Below are 26,802 nucleotides of genomic sequence, written 5' to 3' on the forward strand. Positions count from 1 at the left end.
AAAGAACGATAAGGCGGATATGCATATCACGAAGCATTGGGCAGCTCCTTATTTGGGTGACGTGTCTACACGGATTATCGAACGTGTCCTCGCCAGTCGCCGAGGACAAATCTCTCGAATTACCAAGATCCACGGCTTCTCATCTGTCCTCCTCGATAATTGTGCCCGTACTTCGTCATATATTAAAGGCTTGTGCATATATAATAAGGGCTTGTGCATTCTCCACACCTGTCTGGCTACAGAGGTCTGTTCAACCCTCCGGACGAGGTATTTTGCGGGCTTTCCGAGACAACATAAGTTAACGGATCGCGCTGACTAGGCCTGCTTGTGCCTGCCGTCATTCGCGTCGTTACGTCTGAGACGCGACTCTCCTATCAATGAGCTTAAAGGTCGACAACACAAGTGACGTTGCCCATCCTCGCGCTCGCCAGCCATTCAACAGGTCATCTACGGGAGACATGGCCCGGGACGCATCAAGCCCTTACTACGAAGAAGAATGTGAGTTGGACGACCTCGGTGCCTCGAATTTCGACGGACCACACCACGTGTCTGTACCGCCTAAACGCAGGTCAACCAGCGCACGATTGCCCAAGTATGATGACGAAGACAGCGACAAGGAGGAAGTGAACGGATCCAAGAACGGCAAACGGTCACGCGGGCACGAAGAAGCTGCATCGTCACTGTGGCAGTTACCTCCTGCTGATTTCCGGAATTTTGCTCTGCTATGTCTATTATATCTCCTACAAGGTGTTCCGGTCGGATTGGCTATGGGCTCGGTTCCGTTCTTGCTGAAGAGCAAGCTGAGTTATGGACAAGTCGGGTTGTTCTCTCTGGCTTCGTATCCATACAGCATGAAGCTGCTCTGGAGTCCCATTGTTGACGCTATATACTCCCCGAAAATTGGGCGGAGGAAGAGCTGGATTATTCCTATCCAGACTGTGAGCTCGATTATGCTACTATGGCTTGGATCACATGTTGAAACGATACTTGAAAATGTACGGGGGTATCCTACCGTTATCGTACTTGACATATATCTTCTAACTAATACAAATAGGCGGAATCGCATCTGGGCTTTATCACCTTTTTGTTTTTTACGCTGGTGTTTTTGTGTGCTACTCAAGACGTCGCCGTCGATGGTTGGGCGCTCACGTTACTTTCCCATGCCAATCTCTCCTACGCCTCAACCGCCCAAACCATAGGTCTCAACACCGGTTACTTCCTGAGCTTTACCGTGTTTTTAGCATTTAACTCGCCAGAATTTGCAAACAAGTATTTCCGAACAGTTCCACTAGATACTGGTTTGCTTTCTATGCGTGCCTATCTCACGTTTTGGGGCTGGGCATATCTGTTCATGACGTTGGCTCTTTTTATCGGCAAAACCGAAGAGAAGACTCGGGATACTCGAAGTGGAAAGAACGGTATATTGGATGTCTATACCTCAATGTGGAAGATTGTGAGGTTGTCGAACGTTCAGTTGTTCATCCTCATTCACCTGGTCGCCAAGTTTGGTTTCCAGGCTAATGATGCAGTTACTAATCTAAAGCTCCTTGAAAAGGGCCTGTCGAAGGAAGACCTAGCGTTAACGGTGTTGATTGACTTCCCGTTTGAGATTATTTTCGGTTACTATGCGGCGAAGTGGTCAGTTGGCGATCGTCCACTGCGTCCGTGGCTGTACGCATTTGTCGGAAGACTGGGATCGGCGTTACTGGCGCAGCTCCTCGTCTATTGCTTTCCCAAGAGCGGAGCTGGTCCATTCTACCTGCTCTTAGTTATTTTGGTCCACGTACTTGGGTCGTTTATGAGTACCGTACAGTTTGTATCGATTAACGCCTTCCATACTCAAATAGCTGATCCAGCGATTGGCGGCACTTATATGACTGTAGGTCACGCTGTTTAGTCATTTTGGAATGTACTAACGGGTTTAGACTCTAAACACAGTTTCAAACCTTGGAGGACAATGGCCGCGTGTCTTAGTCCTCTTTGCGGTGGATTTCTTCACAGTAGCTACGTGCGAACTCGACCCGACGATGGCAACGCCGGATCAGATTGAAACATTCATTCCCTTTTCATGTGCCAAGCAGGCCGATAAACAGCGATGCGCGACCGTGGGTGGTGTCTGCAATATGAAAATTGACGGTTATTATATCACAAACCTTATGTGCGTTCTCGCTGGTGGTGCGCTCTTCTTCTTCTGGATTCGACGCAAAGTCGAGTACTTGCAGACGCTTGATCTCAGCAAGTGGCGGGTCGAAAAATGAGACCGGTAAGCTCTACGATATAATACACATATTAGCAATCATGTACAGTTTGTTTGCTTTGCGAAAGGTGCATAGACGGATTGGGTTTTTTGTTATGTATGATCAATTGAGATGCATGTATGTATTTGGTTGTGATGAGTTATATGTAGCCTTCTCAAAGGACTTGTGGTCTGGTCAGTGTGTTAATCTGTCTATCGAAACACGACTTGCGTTAGCGTGTAGGCACTCCTTGTTGAGACTAGCTCTGACCTGGGATTGAGCCGCGTGGATAGGTCAGAACATTTCTTCGCAGATAGTGTGCAACGTAGCCTTACCCGAGCGTGAAATCTCGACCCAGGGCCCTGCAGGCAGAGTGCGGCTCGAGGCACGAGTTCGAACGCGGCTGCGTCGGCGCGTCGACGATATTTGGCCCATTCCAAACCCGCAACCCGTTTTTATATTGCCTTGTTATCGTTTACCACCCCGATACGCGTTCAAAACTTACACTTCACCTCGTCCGCACGAATAACTTCTCGACTTTGTTAGTTAGAAAGGAGATATATTTACAGGGCCTTGTTTACCTGCCGGCACAATGGTTCGACTACTCCGAGCGTTACTGGCCGCATTCTGCGCGTTTTCGAGCTTGGCATCAGCTCTTCTGCCTATCACCGTCGATGGCAATATGTTCGTTGACTCGAATGGTGATCCATTTGTTATTGTCGGTGTCGACTATCAGCCTGGCGGTTCTTCAGGATACACCAACTCGGCGAGCTCAGATGTTTTGAGTGACGAGGATGTGTGCCTTCGTGACGCGTTTCTGCTTCAGAAACTTGGCGTGAATACCATTCGCGTATGTGTCCCTGTCTCTGAATGTTAATAATATATTTGACATGTTATTTTATAGACTTACACAGTTAGTACGTGACGCGGTCCTAAGGGCACGCCTTGCAGTTTTGTAGCCAGATAACTAACACTTGCGTTCAGGCCCATGGCTCAACCACGATGCTTGCATGTCAATTCTAAACTCGGTCGGAATCTACGTCATACTCGATGTCAACAGTCCTCTTGACGGAGAATCCATTCACCGCGATGACCCGGCGGGCTCGTACAACGAGGGTTATCTAAAGCGTGTCTTCTCTATTATCGATGCTTTCATGGGATACCCAAATCTGTTGGGCTTCTTTGCGGGGAACGAGGTTATCAACGCGGCTACCTCAGCTTCAGTTTCGCCGCCCTACATCCGTGCCGTCCAGCGTGACATAAAGAACTACATTTCTCTTCACGCCAACCGCACTATTCCAGTCGGATACAGCGCTGCAGATGATAACCAGCTCCGTGTCGCGGGTTGGGAGTACTTTCAATGCAAAACGGGAGATGAGGACTTGGATATTTCCCGTTCAGATTTCTATGGCTTGAATTCTTATCAATGGTGCTCTGGACGAGACAACTTTCAGACTAGTGGGTACGGCGTCTTGGAGACTACATTCGCTAATTCGACTATTCCATTGTTTTTCTCGGAGTATGGCTGCAACATCGTTCAGCCAAGAACGTTTACCGAGGTCAATGGCGGCGTTTACACTGACTCGATGCTGCAGGTCTTCGATGGCGGTTTGATCTACGAGTACTCTGAGGAAGCTAATAACTACGGTCTGGTTACTATCGGCAGCGACGGCTCCGTTGTTTTGAAGCAAGATTATATTAATTTACAGAACGCCTATGAGATCCTGACATACACAAGCTTCATGTCGAAATCATTCATCGACACTTCCAGGTCGTCCAAGTGTAACGCCAGTTTTATCGAAAACATCGACTCCAGCTTTAACGCAAGCTTGTCACTCCCTAATTGCCCTGCTGAAGACATGCTTAAGAGTGGAAGCGGCAACAATAACATAGGAAAATGGATCCCTCTTAATTCGACTCAGACCGCGTACAAGGTTTACGATGTTGACGAGCAGGAAATCACCGATACGGTATTACTACCAGCTTGCTAGCTACACGTTTCAATATTACTAACTGGTGTTAGGAAATCACTGTCGTTTCTGACCAGACGCAACCGGAAGCCCAAGTTTCGGCAACTACTTCGGCCGTTCGTTCTGCGACATCAGTCGCCACGTCGACTGCGACTGGCAGTTCAACTAGCAGTTCCATCGTCGCAACCACCTCCGCGTCAGCGAGTGCAACGTCGTCTTCGGCAGCAGCTTCTACGCTGGCTGGCGCTGCAAGCCCATTGCTATTGGCAGTCACTGGTCTTCTAGGAATCACATTAGCGCTATAGGTCAATAAGTAGGGGGTCAAGTTTTGGATAGATAACAGCGCGTGTGGACATTTTGAGAATCGCCAGCTTGATGTGTATTTGTAGAGATGTATTTTTCTTGGTTTACAATACTTTGGTTAGATCTGTAATTTTAATTTACAATATTTGGTTTGGCAGAAATAGAAGAGCGTGCAGGTAACCGACAGTTGTCCGATTTGCTTGACTTATGTTTGTATTTACATAAATCTTACTCACCAAGTCCATTCTAGACTTTATTGCAATGAAATGGATAGAGTACATCCGTGCTATAATACATAAGCGAATTTTCCTCCTAGCTACGACCGTTCTAAAGTTCTCAGAGTCTGTTCTAGACGCTCGATTTCACCTAAACTCTTTGCGTTCCGCAGCTGCTCCATTATACGCTCACGATCTGCCGCTGTTAACTTTGCGCGATTAGTTTCGTTGCCGTTCGTTCCCTCGACTTCGAATGTTCTTGCTTTCGCGACCGTAGTTGACAGCTACGTTCAAGCAAATTAGCTTTGTTCTTAATAATCAACAGATGTGCGCGTACCTTGGTCGCAAGAGGCGTAGGATCATCGAATGTACCAAAAAGTTTCGTTGCCTCCTGACGCTCAACCTGTCGGACCTTCTCGTAATCCAAAATACGCACGCTTGGCAGTCGCCAAATTACCCATAAGCGATAGTGCTGTATGCCCTGTTAGCACGCGACTGTGTTTATCGACATTTGTTTATCCCGATATGTAAATCTTAAAATCACAAACCTCTCGTCTCGTTATCGGATTATTCACCAAGGACAAATACGTAAGCTGCTTTAATTCCTTCAGTCCCTCTAAATCCGACAGGTTCGATATTGAATTGGAGGTCAGTAATAGTGTGGTGAGGTTGGGTACCGACTTGGCGATCGTGGGTGAGATATGCGTGATTCTGTTGCGAGCAATGAGAAGCCGCTGTAGTCGGGGTAAACGGGGGATATTGTTTAGATGCGTGATGTCATTGTCGGTTAGATCTATTGCGTCGTTTAAATCCTGCGAAGCGAAACACGATTAGCACGAGATACACACTCGCCAATGTTGAAACACACCTTTGTCACTCCGAGATTCTCAATCACAGGAATCTTATGGCCTATATCAATTTACGCAGTCAGAAACATTCGCAGATAGATTACTTCCCAAATGCACACGGGTTATCGTACCCCGTAGTGTAAGTTCCCGATCCTTGAGGGGATTGATATATGATGGGGCACTGTTGATCAGATCGGCCGTGAGCTTCATAATCCTCGTGTATCCGCACTGTTCAGACGAACAAAGTATCACAGTAGCAATTAGATAATTGTTTATTCCACGGTAGATGTATTCACTAGCGATAGACGGATTCTTCGACAACCTTATTCGAAAGTAGAATTGAGTCCATACTTTGCGCTTCGAAGAAAACGTCTGTCGCCTAACCCTGTGGAGAGTCACATAAGGGTTTAGTATTTATCTCAGCCACCTTCTGTGCACTAGCCACAGGTACAAGCCACTACAAGCTGATGCTTGTCCAAGGTGCTCGTACTTTGGTAGCAAGCAAGACCTACTATATTTTTGCTCTCGCTCTAGTTCACCTTACTGTAGTACTGTTGCTCTGCGTCGCCTACAGAGCGGAGTCTGTAAACAATGTGTTTATAGATGTTTCTACTTGATTCAGTCATATAAGTAGTTCTTGCATATGCTCCATTTGGATTATACTTGCTAATATTACTTCTAATATGGAAAGCCAAGCCTGCGTTCATGTGACGTCCAAACGAATCCGATATCCAGCGCCTTAATACAGTTAGAAGGCGTTTAGTAAATAACCAGCTAAGTAGCAGCTGTCAATGGGTTCAAATGAGGAATTTTGTTTTGTCCTGTCCGAGGATAGTCGTACGCAATCATCTCGGCCGCTCCCAAGTGCAAATAACTTTCAATCTTCTAAATCCGTTTGAAGCCGACGCAGCTTAGTTACACAGCTTAATCCGTTGGGGCCCAGATGCTGGACAATATTTTCACTACTTACCCGCTGAGCTGGATTCCGATTCTCGCATGCCCAAAGTTAGCTTTGGGCGACGGAACCGAACTGTTGGTGTCCGCGGACTTAGCTCCCCAGTTTGTCCGAATTTTTTGTCGACCCGGGACCAATATATGGGAACGAGACGGCGGAGTAGCATGGTATAAGCAGTAAGGATGAATGAGAGATTGTGTATGATGCTCGACGTCCTTGTGCCAAAGAATGATGACGGCCACTGGGCATCATGTCTTCGACCAGACCCATTATTTATCTTAGGAAATTATTTGGTAAATTATGGTTGGCCTAATGGTATGGCGTCAGCCTGGCGGCCGCATACCGTGCATCACGGCAACCAAAACTACAGTATGAACCCCGTTAAGCCTATATAATGTTTACAGCCAAATCGGTTTTGAAATGGATTGATAGCCGTGAGCCTGAACCTTTCCAGAAAATAATATTGGGGGGCTATCGGCTTACAGCGAATCGGTGGTGGGGAGAGGGGGGGGGGGGGGAGGGGGGGGGTAGCTTGAATCTACCGAATAAATTTTTTATTCAGTGTGCAATGCCGGAATGCGACATACCTAACTCTTGCTGCCTGTTAGATTGGCGTTTGAATAAATAATATTTCCTTGCCTACGATAGAGACAAACATATTTTGCGAAGTAATTTTGTCAGTATTTTATTACTCTCCATGAATTTCCTTTTATTAAGTCGCAGTTGCTAGCAGTGGCCCGCACGGAAAGCAGAAATGCATGGAATGGTGTTGCTGATAAGCTGCCGTGGGAGGGAAAAATCCTTCTGCCAACAAGTTTTTTGGTGAGCAAACAAGAATTCTAACCTTAATTGGGTAGTCTGTTACCATAATGATAAAAAGCAAGGATGACCCAGTGCCATCGTTTCAAATCACACTCGTCACAAAGTCTACAAAAAAGTTCTTGCCGTCTGCAAGGAGATATGATATCACCACGATGTATTCCATGGGTTAGGGTAGTGTTATGGAAGTATCCGTGCAGGCGTGGCATCCCTGCATTGGCTAGCTTGTCGCGAGAAAACCCGAACGCCATTAGCGACACCAACATAGTGTTATTGGTCCATCAAGGTAATGCTTCCGACAACTGAACGTTTCTTGCAAATATGGCGCAGCACGGACGTATGGCAAGCTATGATTTGCCATGTCCATAGAGTAGGCGCGCCGGAGCGCCTTCACAAAATCAGCCCATTCCAACCAAGGTCGTCAACGTATTCTGTCGTATAAGAGATGCTTGGTAACGGAACCGAAACAGAAAAATCAATCGTTCGCTTTCCTGAATGGAGACAAATCCTGACGATGTCGATCACGGATAACGGAATAGTAACACCATGTTTCATCTAGTGGCGTTGTCGAACGCCGAGCTGTGATCCCGGAACCACGGGAACGACATGCACCTGCACGGACTCAGTTATTCAAATTGTCCAGTTTCTGGCAGGCATAAAGTCGGTTCGGGCTAAGGTGAGTGGTCGTCCACAGTTACTCAACAAAACAGACCAGAGCAAAATACGGTTCGCCATCCATGGTCACGAACCTCGTCGCTCAGCAACTGTCCTTGTTCGTCCACTTGACGGATCCTTCTGTAGAGACCTAAATGTATTCCTCAGTCCTCTATTGCCCCCAGCTGGCCAAATCGACCAAAAGACACAGACCCCAGACGATGCGGCGTATGCTTATCAGCAGGGATGCAGAATAAGATCATCATCTACGGAATTATCGGCATTTGCACTAATCAGGTTCCTGGCTGCACAAACCTTATATGCAGAACCACAACTTCACTTACTGGCCCCCTAACCCCATGCTACGACGACAAGATGAACCCGGGTTCATACCTGGCTTAGAGATTGCAACGGCACATTTTCCAACACAGTGGCATAATTCCTTTTGCGCCCGCAGAACGTCTCTTGTGCCTCGGAGCCGTACTTCTGTCTACATATTCTCAGATATTATCTGTAATTTCATCGGTCGTCGGGTCTTTCGCATGCTAATCAGTGACAGTCGCAGTGGCGGTTAGCGAGAAACAAAAGTGCCTGGTGTCTTAGACTCGACCGTTCGCCTCTTTTATGTCTCAAAGTTTATCACTCTCAAGGTTTGTTAAAAATTGGCAAACTTTAAATGGAATCCAGCTGACCGGTTGTGTACTGCAGCAGCAGAACACTCCAAGGCGACGGATGCGCTGTGACCGGGACAAAAAGATCATTTTTTCAATCTAGCCGCCGGTTGCCAATGTTTCCCTACTTCGTCTGGTACAAAGGAATTGATGAATTGTTTGCGCGCGCTGACTGTGATCACTGCTGAAGTCTGGGACGGCTTACTATTAGACTGTAGTGCAGAGCTGCGATCTCAGTACTTACGTTGTGCCGCGCACCTGTCAGTCATGGCGTGGACAAAAATGCCCCGCCTTCCCCAAAACGGCAAGGCGCAGTTCCTAGCTAACAGTCGCCGTTCATCGTTGTATTTCTTATCCGACCCTGCAAGGTGAGAGCTAGTTGTGAAGAATCAGGCGTATCTGTTAGCTCTCGGCAACGGGAATTCTCCTGGTTGCACAATTTCTGCGCTCTACTCACAATGGCAACGTGGTGAATGCTACTCTCGTCATGCGTGCGAGCTAAGGTTGAGGGAAACCTCTGATCATCCCACTTGGTTTCAGGTAGACATATCACTTGACATCTGGATTTGTTGGAACAGCTGCGCTGGCAGTTTCATCCCTGTCAATCATTACTGCCCTGCCAGCAGGACTAAAGTCTCTCGTTGAATTCGACGATATTTTGTTGAGCAGTGAGTAGCCTTGTTCTAAGTAATATCTAATAACGTTTAATCTAGGCTGGAAGGTCTGCAATACTGGTATCACGTCATTACTATCCTAACGTCCAGAAGGCTGGGACAAGGCTTAACAGAACTGGTTTGCTCTTTAAATGAGTGCGGGTGTTTCAAAGTGTGATTTGTGAACCGGGTCGTCGAGGTAGTGGAACCTGGCCCAGCATGGCGCACGAAGCTGCAGCAGCTGCGGCGACCCCTGGCCCTGGCTCCGAGTCCCTACTTACTTGGCTCTGTTTATCCAAACGTTCACCAATAATGTGTCAATGTACGGCGTTTCCCTTTGGTTAGTCTTTGTCAAAGAAACCGCGCGGCGGAATGACCCGAGGTACTGACCGAGGCACGGATCACCCGGGAATGCACCTGTTACACTCTTACGACCCCGTCCACTTCGGTCAGATTGCCTATCAAGTACAACCTGCTTCTTGCATGTCCCACTGAGTGTTGCGGGCATGAGTTTAAAAGTTTGGACTATCCCACTCTCCCTGCTTAAATTACTGTCTCTCGTCTGACCGCCCGTGTTTTTTCAGCTTCAGCGCAATTGACGCCATTGAGCGAGTTCCATTCCTTCTGTCTTAGTCGCTCCTTTGACACCATCAGTCGCAATGCAGTTCAAGTTCGCGGTCCACCTCCTTTCTTTGCTTGTCCTCACGACAGCTGTCCCGCTCGAGCCGCGGGACAAACCCAGCAAGAGCAAAGACGTTTCGCCCCAGGCTCCTATGCACACCCCCATCGCCGAAAAGTCATTCCATATTCCGTCGACGAAGGGCGGTAAATTCAACCACGGCAATCCAAAATATAAAGCCAAGGGCGGCTGCAAGAAGAATCATTTCAAAGTCAAGCACCACCACCACAATGGTGGTATTCACGATCCACACTCGCCCTGGAACGTTCATCGCGATTTGCCATGCATTTGCCCAATCGGTCATCGCATGTTCTGGTTCTTTGATGATACGTTTGCGTACAAAGCTGATGGCACATTTGTTGGCGCCGCTTCGAACTCAGTGGCTGTCGCTAACGATGTCGATAATCCCTCTAATATCACCGATATTTCTATCACTTACGAGGGAGACGTCACCGTTGCTATCCCCTGGACTGACAGCGAGGCCGAGATCCAGTACGATATCGAAGCCCGATACGCATTTTGGGCGTATGGACCGTGCATCCCGATCGGTCCGCATCACTCGTGGCACATCTGGTCTATTGTGAAATTCCATGGCTTCAAAAAGTATAGTCATATCGGGCACACCTTAGCTCAGTATGAATACGATGAAGAGAAAGACAAGCTGAGCGTATCGCGTCATTCGACCGTCTACTACGGCGAGAACTCCTACCCTTACGGTGCTTTCGCGTCTATTAGCGTGAGCGGAACAATTTACCTGTACGCAATCGACCCCAACTCTGATCAATACGATATTCATGTTGCGGCCGCCCCGCAGGAGACGGTCGACGACAAGGACACGTGGAAGTACTGGGACGGTTCAAGCAAGAGCTGGACAAAGCACGCACCTAATGGGTCGGTTCGCAACAAGAAATTGGCTTGTATTGTTGGCAAATTGCCATTCTCGTCCGGCAACATCTTCTGGTCAGACTATCATAATGCGTACCTCCTCGTGTTCTTTTCTTACTTCGCCGATTCCATATTCTGGGCAATCACCGCGCCAACTCCTGTTGGACCGTGGGACTTTACCCCTATCGAGATCGCCAAGACAACGCCTGGAAGCAATGGATATAACTACGGCGGTCAGGCAACTCCTGTTTACTACAGCAACGGCAACGGCCAGATGGGGCAGAAGCTTGTGCTTTCTTACACATACCAGGACAATGACACGAACTGGTACCCGGCGAGCGACACTGTCATTTTTGAGTAGTCATGCTGAATTATTTAGACCATTACTTTGAATTGCTTTAATGGGTTATTGGGTTTCATGTTAAAATTCTTGGTTTCTTGTGTCTTTTGTGTTAGGATTTGGTCAAAATGGATTTTTATGCATTATTATGATTTCACGAGAATGGCCTGGTATATTGTACGAATTAGAATATAGATTTCTAGATGGCTTTTATTATCTTTTAACAAGTTTATAATGGACGTGACGCCGGAAACCACCCACGACCTCTGTTCGGCTCAGCAGTCGCAAATATTCCGGCTGCACCGGTATAATCAGCCTAACGATGTCTGTAGCTCCGATTGTGTTATTACTATCTGAACAAAATAAGACGCCATTCTATACATAATGCCAACAACATGGTCCAATGCAATCTCCCCAGACCTAGTCAACCTCACATATCCGGAGCGTACTTTGACAGCTTACGCAGTTCTCTTGCCATATACGTAAAACAGAACTGGAACAGGCACAAGCAAGATGCCGATGCAGCCGAGTAAAGTACCCGCCCACTGAACGCCGAGATTATTGGCTCTCGCGAATAGAGGAAACCCGGCGGCGAAGCCGGATCGAAGAAAAGTGTTTGCCGCCATAGCTGACGCCGCGAATATCATATACGACTCGATTAGGTAGGTGAGCAGCGTGAGGAAAATGAGTATGATGCCGCTCCCGATGAACAAACCGGCCAGAGTGGACACGATCCAGTGAACATGTTCAGGGTATGCGCCGGACCATTTCAGCCAGAACATGCCGATAGGGAAGACAATGCCGCCGATAATGGTGGGCAGGAGACGCATTTCGGGGACAGGTCTGTTGTTGTTTGCTTTTATGGCGCGGAGGGTCATTGATTCAAGCCGAATAGTTGGCCGATAACCATACCGATGTAAGGCAGCTCTCCGACTGACGCGGACATGTGGTAGCCTTCAACGATAATGATCGGGTACGCCTCAAGGAGCAGATACAGCATTCGGTAAATGAATGCGGGATAAATACTGACCTGCCATCACATTAGATGAGCTCCTACTCGTAACCATAACGAGCACATACGAGGAACATAATCGGTTCAGTAAAGAGCATTTTAGCCGGTCTGGAAAAATTTCTCTCAATCAAGCCTTTAAAATCTAACTCGGTCTGCTCCAGACGGGCGTGAATTCCCCAGTTTCCGGTTCTTCTCCTCAAGTTCGCTGCCCTCTTGACAAGAACCACGGGCACGTATGTCTCCTCAACAAATAGCACGATCAGGGCCAAGGAAAAGAATCCCACAGATCATAGTGATATACTCTGACCAGCGCCAGCCCAGATAACTATTGATGGTAAATCCACCCAAAACAGGAGCGATTAACGGCCCAAAAACACTGCACCCGAAAAGCAAACTAGAGCAGTACCACGCCACTCGTTAGTGAATATGTCGTTGAATGTAGCCGGCACAACTGCTAGACAGGACGCTCCAAAAAAGCTGCCAAAGAATCTGCAAATCATGATTGTCTGAATGTCGTACGCGCGAGCCACCGCGAGATTGAAAACAGAGAATCTTATTACGTAGACTATGATCGGCAAGCGACGACCGTACAGCTCTGACATAGGCGCCCAGCACAGCGGTCCCGATGCGAAGCCACACTTCCAACGACATACCCAGGACGGCGACCAATAGCCCGACATGAAACTTCTCGGAAACTTCGCGGGTGACAGTCGCGAAAATCGACGATCCCCAAGCAACGCCCATGGTTGCGAATCCGAGAATAGCCATAATCTTAAGCTTCTTGCGAGTGCTCCAGGGCCGTCGTATTCAACAACATACGCCTCGCGAGCAGGAGGCAACGGTGGATACGGCCACCTCCAAATGGCGGTAGTGGCTTGCCTGAGAACGTAAGGTCCAGGCGGTCGCGGTCGTCGGCACCAATTGTCACTTTGGTGAAGTACCTGTCCGAGCGAACTCGGTCGAGTACCTTACCTGCTCCTGATGTGACACCTGCCGCGTAAGCACATCCGTCAGGGCCTCGCCTGTGTCGGCGCAGTCGTAGTCCCCCGACTTCGTGCTGCCATTTCTCTCGAGATCTGTCACGGTCAGAGAATATGAGTGCAGGACGCTGACAGTAACGAAACTCAATCAGAAGGGTATATGGAAAGATATATGGTCACTGCCCAACGGCAAGTCCTGTAACTCCGACAGAGACACCGTAATTACTGCGACAACACCGAGTGCAGCTGTCCGGACTGTCCCGCGCAGGAAACTCGCCGAATATTTGGGTCGCATGGCCATTAGCGAATGACATAACCATGTCCAGAGAAGCAAACATTAGCGCGCTAAAGGAGACAATGAATACTTCCGTTAAGCACCATTTAACCCCGCGCACAAAGCCGTGCATTAGGGTAAGCCGTCAGGGACTTCCATTTAACGTACCCTACACTTATTTGCAGGGTTTGACTGCGCCTGTACGTAGTTTGGCCAGATACCCTATATGCTCAAAAAATAAGGGTTATTGGCTATTTCAAAGCTTGCGATACCGCTGGGCTAGGGTGAGATCTCTCGGCCATAGATCTCCGGCTGCCCTGGCGGACATGGGTTTTTCTTGCTCAAATGCATGTTCACAAACAATAAAGTTCTGATTAGTGTGTTGCCGCCAGGGCTGGACACGATACGATAGGGCCCATATCGCATATCGTATCGCCGGCCAGAAAAGTCTGGCGATATTATTGCCTATTTATCGCCCACTTCGATATTGGGCGATACGATATCGCCAAGTGGGCGATAATTCGCAGGAATAAGTACCGAGACCAGTTTAACGTCATTAAAATTAGGGTTAGGGGTTGGCAAGGAGGGTTCAGCAGAATTTATTGAATATAATCTCTGTAACTCACAAAATATCTTTGCTGGGGACTTTTGGCGTGCACTTAATTGAGTAGTTACTTAGTCTTTCCATCTCAATGCCCTTTATTTACCGTGATGAGAATCAAGCGGAATCTCGGCGATACGATACGATATTCAACTTCAATATCGCATATCGTATCGCCTAAATTATCGCCAGGAATTTTCCTTTGGCGATATCGTGTCCAGCCCTAGTTGCCGCATTGTCCAGTACTGTACGCTCCATGTTATGATCATCTGGAATGGATGAATACGTCCGCGATGGGCAATCTGATCGTACAGATAGACTTTAGTTATAAGATGCAAGAACATGAGGGAAAAAAACTGTTATAACCATCACGGTGGCTGCTGCTACTTCCACTACCTGAGCCCGACTTGTGAATTATATGCTGTATCTCCACACATTGTGCGGCCCATGAAAAGCGGGATCAGACAACCAAGCAGTCTCTGAAGGTTTGTAGTTGCTAGACAATACCGCAACCGCAGAATATTACGGGACATTGTGGACAGTGGTATGTTATGAAATTATTGCTTGTTATATATCATACTGAATACAAATTGACGACCTAACATTAGTTACAACTTGATCCGACTGCTGACGCCCATTTCAGCTACTTTCTTGTCGGCTCTGAAGTATGCGTCCCTCCCGAGCATATCCTCGAGCCACTTCCACAGGAGTGGATATGTTTCTCTTGTCAGGCCGGCTCTTGACTTTGCAATCTGCAGGGGAAATATGAGTATAATATCCGCGCCTGTCAGTCGATCGCCCACAAAGTAGCCAGTGCCGTTTAACTTCAACCTCCCCTCCAAATACTCCAACTGCTTCTTCGCATCGGGACCAGCAAACGCGTTGTCCATGGCATCCGTAACCCTTTTGACAACAGGCCGCATAAAGACCGGCAAGGGCCCATGCCGCACATAATTTGAGACTGAAAGTAACAACATGACCGGCTGCAATGACGCCTCTGCGTAGTGCAGATAGTACTTTACAGATTCCTTGTCCTCCATGGTCTTCGGTACAATGGATGAATTGCCGCCGTATTTATTGATGAGGTACTCAATTATGAGTGCACTTTCTGCAATCACTTTGTCTCCGTCAGTGAGGACCGGCGATTTGCCCAGCGGATGGATCTGACTCAGACCCGGTTCAGCGCGAAAGGTCTTGGGGTTGCGCCTGTAGATTTTGAGACTGTACGGGATTTCGAGTTCTTCAAGGAGCCATAAGATCCGGTGCGAGCGAGAATTTTCGAGCCTAGACTTGTTAGTGAGTGATCGACACGAGGGTAGTCCGCAGCGGCTGACCAGTGAAGCACAACAGGGCCGGAAGAGCTGGTTGTCGTGGCCATGGCATATGTTCGATAACCGGTTACTCTTGCTATTATATATGACAGAATCCCAAGGAGTCCATAAATATTCAGCCACTGTCGCGTCTCATGAATGCATGAACCGAGGCAGGTCAGTGAGCCCGGGCGTGATTCTGACGCACGGGACACTCGAGTGCGGCGCGCCTCGGTTATGACTCCTGAATATGGCGATCACGAACCACGTCATCGCTCTTCGTATTGCTGGGCTGGTTTTTCACCACGGCAATCCAGTCAGAGTATTGGCCAGAATGCAACGGAAAACACCTGAAGCCATAAATACCTGAATAACAGCCTCAACCGGACGGGGAAGGGCGCACGGTAAAGAAGAAGTACCATGACCTCTAAACTTTAAATTGGCGTACAAGGCGGCATTCATGGAGAGCCTAATTGGGTTAGGGCACAGTAGGATTTGTCGTTCTGTCGTCGGCTTTGGGGCACAATACTCGTCTCATCTTTTGTCTTACGAGTCCCGAGTTTTCTTTGATATTTATTCCAAACTGCTGTAGTGTCTACAAAATATGATTTTCGTTGGTTGCCAAAGTTTCAAGTTGGGTGAAAATTTCGCGTTTGACGTTGCCGCCTGTTTAAGATGCGCCAGGTTCCAGAAGCAACGCAATGGCTGTACATATATATACTGACTCGCAGATCCTCCCGTTGTAATAATACACTAATCAACTTACATCGTGCACAACCGCACCCACCATCCCATTCAAATTTCACTAAGCGTTTTCTTGAACATATCTAAATGATGGTTTACGGGGAGGATACATCCGGAACACTCGCTAGGTCTCTTGTCGCAGTAGCGATCGCAGCGCACGTGCCCGAAGTTCTCCAGTCACAACAGCCATTACTTAACAATCTGCCAACAACGAGTATAGAGGACAGATACAGCCACGGCTAAGTGCGGTTCCTCGAATTACGCTGCAAAAATACGTGTTCTCCAAAATGGCTTGCGAGGAGCAACCCTCTTATCAGCGAGCACTGAAATTCCTCAGAGACAACGAGCCTGAAAGACGGCTCGATATTCGGCTCTCGTACGAGAACTTCAAAACCCTTGAAACGCAGGCACCCGAGTTTTATGGCGACGCAAAGTATATCTCCAATGACCAAGAAATTTTTTCTTCTTGTAGAATCACCCGCATTGTGGATGCGTCCGAACGATGTGGATGATCTGAAAAACCGACCTTTCCACTGACGAAGAAGTGGTCAAGCATTAAACTCACTCTCCCACGCTGCCGTCATGCGTTAAGACGGTATATTGATTAAGATTTCTTTGTCCGTCGACTCAGCCGCGTTGCGGATATTGGAATGATGCAAAATTTTTATTGCGCAGCTGCACTGCTTGACAGAGTATTCCAAAACAATCATCTGCGTAGTTCACTCCAATAAGCTTTTTGTTGCTCATTGCGCTCGCTCAACGTATTACAAATAAAAAAAACACGTTCTTATGTCCGTAATGGAATCAAGCCACCATCAACCATAATTTCCTCCGGTGCTGAAGGTACCCTCAACCCCAACGAACGCGACCACTTTTGCTACCTCGTTGCTGCTGGCAATGCGTCCCAAAGGCGTCATTTTAACGCCTTCTTCCTCAAAGCCTCTCAACTCTTCATCGCTCGAACCAGTGATACTCATAGTAGGCGTCTTCACCAACCCTGGACTAACAGCGTTTACCCTTACCCTTCTGGGAATTAGCTCCGCAGCAAAGGTCTGCACCAAAGATCGCACGGCCGCTTTAGCTGCGGAATAGACAGCCATTCCAGGAATGCCGACCTGATTTGCGACAGAGGTAGTGAAAACGATACTGCCCTCATCCTTTACTAACGCAGTAAGGCGTTGAGCTGTAAAGAAGACGCCGCGAACGTTTGTAGAGAACGTAGTGTCAAAAGATTCCTCGGTTACTGCAGCGATTGGCTCCAAGTGAGCGTGGCCCGCATTGAGAAAGAGAAGATCTATGCTCGGGCTGGACCCGAATCGGGACTGAACTGTTGCTTGATGGCGCCTTGTAATGAGGAAGGGGAGGATAGGTCCGTTAAATCGTATTGCACAACTTTGGCCGTAGGGCCGAGATGTAGTTGTGCGGCCTGGATCGGACCTGTCCTTCGTCCAGTGACAGGAATTTCCCAGCCGGCGGCGACGAGGAGTGAAGCTGTCGACAGGCCAATGCAGTGGGTGCCTCCAATGATAACGGCAACCTTTGGTTGAGAACTCCCCATTGTGGATGCGTTGTATGGTGTATGAGATGTTGGAGCAGGATACGTTTCAACGCTGAACTTTTGATGTTCCTAATTCACAGATTTATCCCAGAATTTATATTTTACCATGTCAACAACTGATGATACACCTATGGATTGCATTAATAAGCCATCTCTTGAGATTTCTAAGCTGCTCGGGGCTTGTCGTCAACTTATTCTTGCCAAAGGCAATGGTAAAGATTCGCGAGGCAACTTGGCCGGTGAATGCGTCATATGGATTGCATTAATAAAATGCCATCTCTTGGCTTTGGATATCTAAGTTGGTTATGTTCGTCGTCAATTTATTCTAGACAAAGCAACTAGGGGGATTTAGAATCGTTTTCTGCATATCTTAATTGTACTTCCTTCCTAAATTGATGTCATACCCTTATGAAATCCGACGTCTCAAAATTTCAGACGTGACAGTTGGCTGGGATTTTTTAAATTGGGTTTAGCGTCGAACTATATATTACAAATTGGGGTTGTTATAACTAACTGTACACCAATAACTTAATGATAATGTATGGGATTTATGATGCGCAATACGCACAGTCGCACACCATGTCAGCAAGTTAATGATGCGTCATACGGATTGCATTAATAAGCCGTCTTTTAGCTTTGGGATTTTGAGCTGCTCGCGTTCGTCGTCATCTTTTCTCGGCAAAGCAATGTATGGCATTCGCGATGCCTCTTGGTGGTAACAAAGCATATAATTAGCTGAAAAGCAACAAATAATTGAACGCCAAGACCTCAATGCGCGAGGAAATTTGGTAAAAATTTATGTTATTAGACTAGACTTAACACGTTTCAAGACCATTTACAAAAGTCCGTATACTGTATACGAATTCAAAAACCACGTACGATCACTTCTACGCCATAATATTTGTCCGTGATCTGGTAGTTCTGGTGGTCTGAATCGTACCAGTTATCCGGTTAATAGGACTCGCTAGATCAGCAACTACTATCAGTCTCGGTAGGATTGTCATCTTCCACTACTGCGGTTGGTGCGGCTTAATCGTATGAACTGAGTCAGCATCACCGCGCGATAACTAACTTAATCCAAACCTTAGCGTCGGGTTAGGTATCTCTACTGTGATCCCTCGCTTAGTTGTCTCAGGCTAGGGTATTATATTTTGCTTCTTTCCCTCCCTCTGTTAATGGAGATCAAACCCAACGGAGCCTAGCCAGTAATTCAAAAGGCTAAAATTAGACCTCAGCTCTATTTACAAGACACTAAAGGCACTATGGACTTTGCAATTTATCTGACGCCGAACCCATCAATAGTCAATATTTGTCTCTAGCACCGTCTGGCTATTACCAGCAATTTTTTGTAAGTGCTCAGTTTTAAATCTTATAACAGATCTGACGTCGGCGGCATCAGCTTCGTCCTCTGGAAAAAGTCTTGAAGTGTGAGCCCGAAGTCAACCTCCTCATCGTTGGATGACGAAAGTCCCACAACGGACAAAGCCACTATGGAATTGATTAGTACCTGCCAGCATGTCGTACTGTAACTCACGTGCTGCTAGACCCGATTGTCTCCGTCAGCATCAACTCGCCTATATATTTCAACAGACGCCTCATCAATCTGAATCATGTATGGTCATTGTAGATGTACGAACCGAACGGACCTTCAACGCCAGTCGAGAGTATGCTGATGTAGGTCTTCTTCGGGACACGTCGAAGAACTTGATGCCACAGTTGCAGTTGGCACTGACGGAGCAGACGCCGCCGACGTTTCCTCATTTGTTCGCCTTTAGTATCGTTTTTAAGCTGATGGTGCTAAAGTTTTACCTCCTAGTAACAGATCACCCAGCGGCCAGAGTATGGAATCAAATTGTAACTTAGGGTCAAATTGTTTATGATCTTGCCATTGGTACCTTGCCGACCTTAAACTTAAACGAATGTCTAGTCTTCTTTCCGGTCCATCGGCCCTCAGAAACTCAAGGGCACGCTTGTATAAATCTTGCTCCTTTTCACCGCCAGCGCACATTTTCAAAGTCGTGGACAGTCGCACGTCAGGAGCAGAATAGTGCATTTGTTTGTGATCTTGTTTGTCTTCCATAATTTGCCCTAGTGGATGGCTCAGCTGAAACAGTACTCGTCGTCTTCCGACGTGCCATGGTGATCGCTGCCGTAACTAGCAGCCTAGTGCGCGATGCAGATAGAGGCTTCCCCGTAATAAATATTCATTCTGAAAGTGCTTAAAAACCGATTTGTACTGCATCGCATATCGTGGAACCTATTATGGATGAAAGCTAATTAATCATAGCAGTATTGTCAATAATGCGAACTACAATTTAGGAAATCCGCAGCGTTGGCTACGTCGGCCCGCATCCTCTGATCGGAATTTGACGATTTCAAGTTTCTTCTGTGCTACAAACTTGCTTGATAGACCGCAAGATATATACCTTTTACCTGACTAAACCCCGTGACCGTCTAAGTCTGACTTGAAGAAGAGCTTCTCTACCAAGGCTTTTGAAAAGAAAGATCATCACTTTCTAATAACTCCAAGTAGCGTAAGTCATTGTTGGAAGACGGCACTGCTTCATTATGCGGGCTGGGCGTGTGACTGAATTCTGTTGCTTCCAATTTATTTAAAGCGAAAGACCTATAAAAATAGTACGATTTTCACATTGAACACGTCAATTGGTAACACTCAACCCTACTTGACAGTACTATAAATTAGTGAACGAATGGCCTTATTCACTCGTCTACAGTAATCTCTATAGTTGATGAGGGTTAATGGCGTCGGCAGGTCAGCATTATTTTACTTACCCATATAAGTAGGTGCCTGCTCCCATTTGCTTTGCTGCTTCAGGTAAAGTAAGGCGAAGGAAGCCAAGCCTGTACATTTCCGTAGTCGCAAGTCGGCAGAATTTAGACAGCGAGCGAAAGCGAGCGACGCGAATTGAAAGCTGAATCCAACGACAAAGACCGACAACTGAAAGAATGGATCTGATCCTGCCATAACACTCAAATCGACAGAAAACCTTAGATACTATCCCTAATATTGATCATGGAGACGGAACATGCTGATCCCGTTACCCACTTCCTGGCGACCCAATGGCGTCATATCCAGCAGACCATATGTGGACAACAAAATCTCAACCCCGCGATCAGTCGTAGAGTAGGTATGGAACACTTCATCTCCTTCTCTCAAGAAAACACTGATCCCAAAATACCCATTGCCTGGCTTCCATGTCACTTCTTCCCCAGCTGCATCGACAGCCTCGAACGTCTTTCCGGAGCTGTAGAAGGGAAACGTCCATCCCATTCGTTGCTTGAAAGCTTCGACCTTCTGGATAGGAGCTTGTGCGACGGCAACAAAGCTCGTATCTCTGCTCCAGAGGTGGCCCAGGTTGGGAATGTGATCCATAAGAAAGGAGCATCCAACACAACCCTCCTTATCATCAGGCTTGAGCATGAAATGGTAAAGGATCAGCTGTCTGCGACCGTCGAAGAGATCGACAAGGCTTTTCTCCCCATCCAAAGTGTCAAACTTGAAGCGGGCTGGGTCGTCTATTCTGACCACGGGAAGATCTCGGCGAGATGTGCTAATATCAGCGAGCAAGTGAGTGGCAGTTTTCTCTTGCTTGAGAAGCTCAGCGCGTGCCTTTTGCCATTCTGCTGGCGAGACGATGGCGACCTAGGGCTCAATGTTAGGAACGAATAGGACTATTAAGAGCTGAAATTGGTGATTCGAAGACAGGGAAATTCAGTAACAAGTCATACCTTGCTAGACATATTGACGAACGTAGCTAGACTAGACTAAGTAATCAAGTAATCTTACTGTAAACTATGTGATCTCCTGCTGAAGAGGATGATTTATATGTAGAGCAGCAGGTGAACGCGTGCATTGCTGACGAGATAACTGCTGACAACGCAAAATACGTCATTGCATAAACATAACCACGCGCGTATTCACGTGATTACATGTCGTTCATCGCCCGGCACGCCTTGTCGTCATACGACTGCCATCGAAATCTTAAGTCACCATGTGCTGCTTTTATAACCGGAATTGGGGCTGTTGCCGATTTACCCATTTTGCTGATGATCATCGGCCCCGATGCGGTAACGGCGGCCTTAATTCCCGCCGATATATCGGCAGGCTGTTCCTCTCGATAAATAATCGTATCGGCAAATCTGTAAATTGGCAGGATTAGTAAAAAGAATTGCGTTAAGTCATTTGATTGCGGAAAAACCAAATAATATGGTCACCCGGCCCTTGTGGTATAGGCAGGCCAGGCAGGTTTAGAAGAAGGCACCGGAGAATTCACTACGCCAGTTGACGAGCTATCCTGCAAGCTATCCTGAGGCAACTAACAAACCCTTCTGCTCCCTCTACGGGCGAGGGTTTCCTTTGGGAAGAAGCTTCAGCCATACCGCCAGAAGCGTAAATTGGGTTCTTTCGAAGATGCATTACCATAATGGCAATGGATGTTTGCATTGCTGAATCTATGTTTAACCAAGGACAGGGAATCAAGTTCCTAAACAAAGACGTTTCCTGAGGGTGGTAGTTTTATGTCTTACGGCATGGCGCTTCCTTGTTGCTGTCTTATATATACTGTCATTCGTACTGAAGCCTTCGTTGAGGTGAGAATAAATGGGAGGTGCGCCGCGAACCCTCATGGTCGGGATTACTTATATCTGGCTGTTGACAAGCAGGTATAATCGGCTGTTGTAATGCAAACAAACAAGGCGGATGTGTAAAGGCATCGCGAGGTTGATTTGAAGATTCAGGATCGCTTGGGAACTTCGATGTGCAAGACTTTATGTTTATTCGTCGACAGGACCATACATGTTCAGAAGCATTCACGCTTCTGACAAAAAAAACACCATGAGCAGCGATTAGGTTCAACTGCCCTATGACAAGCTTCTGAACTGGAATCAGCAGAAGGCATTTCCGAGGATCGGAGGTACGTACATCGGGTCCTGGTCGACCCTTGTCGTAAATGTTCCCGACTACTCGGTACGCCGTCAACGACAAGGCCGCTTTCATCACCGCGTTCGTTCTGCCGGCCACCGGTGCGCTCGTCAGTTTTTCTCGGTGTAGTCGTTGCCGTGGCTCTAATATTCTGTACGCCAAGATCTACTGGGACCCGCTCTCGCTCATTGGAAGAATGGTCGTGTCGCGGCAGCCGCGCGGCCGCATTCTTCTGTGTTGTTCTTCTTGATTTCCCAGATCGGTGTCAACATCGCGGCAAACTCGGTCTCGGCCGCAAACGACTTGAACTGCTTGTTCCCGCGGTACGTCAACATCCGCAGGAGACAAAATCATAGTCGCGTTCATCGGGTCGTGGGCGCTTACGCCCTGGAGCATCGTGCAGAGTCCGCCGGCATTCATCAGCTTCATGGCCGGCTATGCCATACAGTTTCTTCTGGATAACTCAACTGCGACACACGATCTTGAGGCTGAAGCAAGAATTCAGCGAAATGGTATTAATCGAGATTGGACTGAGCATACTGGCCAACGCCGATTGGGTATTAGAGTGGCTTGAAGATAGTCTCAGCCGGGTATTTGATTTGTCGTGGCCCATGTTGACACTCCCTTGAGATGTTCGATTGCCTATTTCACCTATTTCTTAGCATCCCTTGTTGTGGTTTGTCTCGAACACTTGAGCCAGGAGACAAACACCTCGCCGCGACAGCGACAGAATACGTTTTCACGGTTGGCACTCAGTAGGGAGCATTTGAATCCACCCTGCTCTGCCTAGATCATTAGATGCGTCATTTTCCAAAATAATAGAAAATATCGGAAATTTTAACTCGGGAATCGTCACTGCATCGAATGTGTGCTTTCTATTCTTTCCTTGTACCGCTATCGTAAAAGTGTAATACTTAGTGTATTCTAATGCGACAGAATTTAATGAAATTACGATGACATCGAATAGGACTCTGAAGTCGTATGCCAATTTGGTAACTTTGTTGTGCGCCTCATGTCTGCATTGCTGATTATTTGTAGTTGTCAGCGAGGACACTTAATCAATGGCAGTACACTTACATCGCATCACCTGATTGTTCTCCCAGATAGACCCGCAGTCCGAGCTGAACGGTCGCTAATCAACAGCACCAGACTGTTGCCACCTATCTACATGGCTACGACATACTGAAAGCTGATAAAACGACTGAGGGATATCTTTTATCATTATGGCGGGAAATGAGGTTTAATATCATTTGTCATTGTTATGAATATTTCGAATGGCAGTACCCAAAGTGCGGCCTTTTATCGGTAAGTGCTAATCGATGTCTTCGGTCGAACAGCCGGCAAACTGGAATACTAAGGATTTTGAGTACTGTGATTGGGACACTAAGTGTTTAGAAAGCAATAAAGTCGACACGCTTAACGACTCAACGACTTCATACTGTAGTGACAGAACTAAGGCTCAGTGGCCATCTCCCGTGATGCGTTTCCTTGTCGGTTGAGATTAATACGACTAATTATATAAACCGGCTCATAATATCGCCTATATTCAAACTGGGCGGTACGATATACAACATTGACTTTGAATATCGTATCGTATCGTATCGTCGAGATTCCACGTGATTCTCATTACGGTAAATAAAAGGCCCTGAGATGAAAAGACTAAGTAATTAGTCGACTAAGTGCACGAAAAAGTCCCCACCACAGATATTTGTGAGATACAGAGATCATATTTGATAAATTCTCCTTAACCATCTTTGTAAACCCTAAACCCTAATTTCAAAACTTGGTACTTGATCCTGTGCATTATCGCCCAGTTGGCGATAAAAGGGCGATAATATCGCCAGGCTTTTCTGGCGGCCGGTCACGTAGGGATCGGCACGGATACACGGATAACGGATATATCCGCGGATATCCGTCAAAAATACGGATACGGATAGACATTAGGCAGATACGGATACGGATACGGATAAAGCAATCTTGATTAGTCGTATCCATGGATAATATCCACGGATATCCACCGATAAAACACATAAATACAGTTATCAAGCAAATTATTACCGAGGAAGGTATTGAATTTTCGGCTGTCCCGGGAATAGATAGTCATAAGGAACAACCAAGGATTACACAGTAGCTTTGCGAGGAACGTAGTAATGTCGTTCAGCGCCTTTTCTGATTATGAGCCACGCTACCCTAACCCTGAATATGGAAACCGTAACAATAACAACAGCTTGTATGTCTGAATATAAACCGATCCATTACGTATATTAGACCACAGCTCATTTCCACTTTGCAGAGCAAGGTGAGCCGGGTTCATATGTATGGATCGCCGGATCGATCTTAACGCTTATACGACGGTCTTATTGACTCATAAGCTCAAGAAGGCGTTTTTAGCCCAGTTGAACGGTATATGTCACGAAGCCTAATGCTTGGGTTAACAGAACCTGTGGGAACGACAAGAAACACGACGATCGTGGCTGTGCCGAGCGGCTCAGGCGGTGCGTTAGAGCCGCACGGTGTCTGGCCAACGATGCGACCTTTCGCAAGACACTGTAAAGCCACGCGTTGGCTTTTTCTCCACTTCCATTTTCATCAACCACCAAACCTCAAACCTCATCAATTGACCTCAGCAGCCATGAGTCTGTCTCTGGAGCCGCGTTGCCCAGCTTGCGATAAAAAAGAGAATCTTCTGCGATGCCAGGCTTGCAAAGTGGTGTTCTATTGCTGCCGTGATCACCAGGCCGACGATAGACCCAACCACAAGAGCCCTTGCAACGGTATCAAGAAAGCCCAAAAGCATCTTGATGACCAGGAGCAAGAATTACGTGCATTTCCTGGCGATTGGATGACCGCCGCAAACCCATTTGAAACCGGTGTTGGCCACTTTTGGGGCATTCATGCAACCCGACCGTACAGTAAGTGATTTGGGAGGGTCTAAAGCTCAGTCTACCTCCTGTCACCTGCTTCCGAGATCTAAGTGGTATGCTAATCTCTTTGTTCTCCAGTGCAATCGCGATACGCCCTCGTGGAGGCTCTTCTGAAGGTCAAGACACGCCCTGCGGTCCAGAAGGCCCTCGACCATATCATGGATATGCTTCGCCTCTGCCGCAGCGATAATCAGGGAGTCCGCGATGTTGTCCCTGCGCTATTCTTACGATTGGGCAAGGATCAAGAATGCTATGATTTTCTCAAGTGGTGGGCCACAACCGGCCAAGAAATGGACTATGACTGGGGAGACATTGACCTGGGATATCTGGATGTCAAGGATGCGGATGTCTTTGAGGAGGTTGATCTCTACACAAGAAAGCATTATAGCCTCAGCCACGCTGTATCAGTCACCTTGGTTAAAATCAAGATACTACACGACTTGAGAAATCTGCAGGGCTCCACTGTAGTAGGCGAAACGGCTCCCTTTCCTCAGGAAATCCTCGATAACATTCGTGGAAAGCTTGTTAGCACGATTGTAGCTGGAAATAAGGAAATTATGGACAGCAAAGACCAGGGCCCAGCCATCGAAAGGTTAAAGTCACAGGTTGCGCAGTTGTACAAAGCCGTCAAGAAATCTAACAAGTATTTTTGGCCCGCTCTCATCCGTCCGGGAAACAATCTGAAGGCCCGCCCACAATATTACAGTCATGGTACACCGGAGGAAATGCGGTTGGTGCTTCAATACTCATACGACTCGTGGCTCGAGACACCTGGGGCTATTGATCTGATCCGGGAGCAGATGGATTCTGGCAACTAAAGTAGCACTGGACTTGTTTTCCGGCGTCTTCCCCCCTCATCTTCGGCTTCTCTGGGGCAAACCGAGTAGTCTTTCTGACCCTGCCTATTTTTGAAGCAGCTTCACGGGTCACTTATGTATTTTATCCATCAATACGAAGAATAGGTCAGCTCAGGAGGCAGAGTTCGGGTAACTCGATTTTTAGTTTTTCGTTGTCTCCTACTTCTACTTCTACTTCTACTTCTACTTCTCCAAAGAGGAATTTTTGGTTTACTCTCCATGAATCTCCATGATTATTCAAGCCGTAGAGATGTTCAATAAACGACGCGTTCAGCTCTTGTGTACGCGTTATTATTATTAGACTCAGCGCGTTTGGATAACGCCGGGTAATGATAGGTACCGACGGTCAGAGTATGTACCGCCGTCTACTT

The 26,802-nt window shown here is 47.2% G+C and overlaps 10 protein-coding genes across 10 annotated transcripts; 5 read left to right on the plus strand and 5 right to left on the minus strand.

Moving 5' to 3' along the window:
- Positions 1-60: 60 nt before the first annotated feature.
- Positions 61-2,478, plus strand: POJ06DRAFT_259812 (acetyl-coenzyme A transporter 1-domain-containing protein). The gene is made up of 4 exons (XM_056188423.1): positions 61-244; positions 320-995; positions 1,055-1,879; positions 1,926-2,478. The coding sequence occupies exons 2-4, from the start codon at positions 378-380 to the stop codon at positions 2,256-2,258; spliced, it is 1,776 nt and encodes a 591-aa protein (XP_056041162.1). The 5' UTR covers positions 61-244; positions 320-377; the 3' UTR covers positions 2,259-2,478.
- Positions 2,479-2,685: 207 nt separating this feature from the next.
- On the plus strand, positions 2,686-4,642 carry POJ06DRAFT_20107 (Glucanosyltransferase-domain-containing protein). Its single transcript, XM_056185222.1, has 4 exons — positions 2,686-3,087; positions 3,142-3,154; positions 3,222-4,207; positions 4,261-4,642. The coding sequence occupies exons 1-4, from the start codon at positions 2,830-2,832 to the stop codon at positions 4,510-4,512; spliced, it is 1,509 nt and encodes a 502-aa protein (XP_056041163.1). The 5' UTR covers positions 2,686-2,829; the 3' UTR covers positions 4,513-4,642.
- On the minus strand, positions 4,528-5,940 carry POJ06DRAFT_20099 (leucine-rich repeat-domain-containing protein). Its single transcript, XM_056185219.1, has 5 exons — positions 5,705-5,940; positions 5,594-5,634; positions 5,274-5,537; positions 5,063-5,197; positions 4,528-5,009 (listed from the first exon to the last, which is right to left on the minus strand). Exons 1-5 carry the CDS (start codon positions 5,781-5,783, stop codon positions 4,827-4,829), a joined length of 702 nt encoding a protein of 233 aa, XP_056041164.1. The 5' UTR covers positions 5,784-5,940; the 3' UTR covers positions 4,528-4,826.
- A 4,044-nt stretch (positions 5,941-9,984) lies between these two features.
- On the plus strand, positions 9,985-11,250 carry POJ06DRAFT_283112 (uncharacterized protein; the record flags this gene model as incomplete). The annotated part of the gene is made up of 1 exon (XM_056190086.1): positions 9,985-11,250. One exon carries the CDS (start codon positions 9,985-9,987, stop codon positions 11,248-11,250), a length of 1,266 nt encoding a protein of 421 aa, XP_056041165.1.
- Positions 11,251-11,659: 409 nt separating this feature from the next.
- On the minus strand, positions 11,660-13,522 carry POJ06DRAFT_296948 (major facilitator superfamily domain-containing protein; the record flags this gene model as incomplete). The annotated part of the gene is made up of 9 exons (XM_056190582.1): positions 11,660-11,686; positions 11,712-12,085; positions 12,142-12,259; positions 12,310-12,480; positions 12,619-12,879; positions 12,902-13,031; positions 13,057-13,182; positions 13,209-13,317; positions 13,402-13,522. The coding sequence occupies 9 exons, from the start codon at positions 13,520-13,522 to the stop codon at positions 11,660-11,662; spliced, it is 1,437 nt and encodes a 478-aa protein (XP_056041166.1).
- Positions 13,523-14,647: 1,125 nt separating this feature from the next.
- Positions 14,648-15,556, minus strand: POJ06DRAFT_303208 (glutathione S-transferase). Its single transcript, XM_056190798.1, has 2 exons — positions 15,431-15,556; positions 14,648-15,380 (listed from the first exon to the last, which is right to left on the minus strand). Exons 1-2 carry the CDS (start codon positions 15,472-15,474, stop codon positions 14,705-14,707), a joined length of 720 nt encoding a protein of 239 aa, XP_056041167.1. The 5' UTR covers positions 15,475-15,556; the 3' UTR covers positions 14,648-14,704.
- A 1,409-nt stretch (positions 15,557-16,965) lies between these two features.
- Positions 16,966-17,708, minus strand: POJ06DRAFT_296949 (short chain dehydrogenase; the record flags this gene model as incomplete). The annotated part of the gene is made up of 2 exons (XM_056190583.1): positions 16,966-17,455; positions 17,479-17,708. The coding sequence occupies 2 exons, from the start codon at positions 17,706-17,708 to the stop codon at positions 16,966-16,968; spliced, it is 720 nt and encodes a 239-aa protein (XP_056041168.1).
- Positions 17,709-20,730: 3,022 nt separating this feature from the next.
- Positions 20,731-21,470, minus strand: POJ06DRAFT_240248 (uncharacterized protein; the record flags this gene model as incomplete). Its single annotated transcript, XM_056186081.1, has 2 exons — positions 20,731-21,372; positions 21,459-21,470. The coding sequence occupies 2 exons, from the start codon at positions 21,468-21,470 to the stop codon at positions 20,731-20,733; spliced, it is 654 nt and encodes a 217-aa protein (XP_056041169.1).
- Positions 21,471-22,678: 1,208 nt separating this feature from the next.
- On the plus strand, positions 22,679-23,495 carry POJ06DRAFT_277771 (uncharacterized protein; the record flags this gene model as incomplete). The annotated part of the gene is made up of 2 exons (XM_056189728.1): positions 22,679-22,751; positions 22,814-23,495. 2 exons carry the CDS (start codon positions 22,679-22,681, stop codon positions 23,110-23,112), a joined length of 372 nt encoding a protein of 123 aa, XP_056041170.1. The 3' UTR covers positions 23,113-23,495.
- Positions 23,496-25,341: 1,846 nt separating this feature from the next.
- POJ06DRAFT_296951 (uncharacterized protein) lies at positions 25,342-26,676 on the plus strand (the record flags this gene model as incomplete). The annotated part of the gene is made up of 3 exons (XM_056190584.1): positions 25,342-25,376; positions 25,414-25,562; positions 25,653-26,676. 3 exons carry the CDS (start codon positions 25,342-25,344, stop codon positions 26,390-26,392), a joined length of 924 nt encoding a protein of 307 aa, XP_056041171.1. The 3' UTR covers positions 26,393-26,676.
- Between the last annotated feature and the right edge of the window lie 126 nt (positions 26,677-26,802).

This window comes from Lipomyces tetrasporus, assembly GCF_029532465.1.
Source record: "Lipomyces tetrasporus strain NRRL Y-64009 chromosome Unknown POJ06scaffold_10, whole genome shotgun sequence".
NCBI classification, from domain to species: Eukaryota; Fungi; Ascomycota; class Lipomycetes; order Lipomycetales; family Lipomycetaceae; genus Lipomyces; species Lipomyces tetrasporus.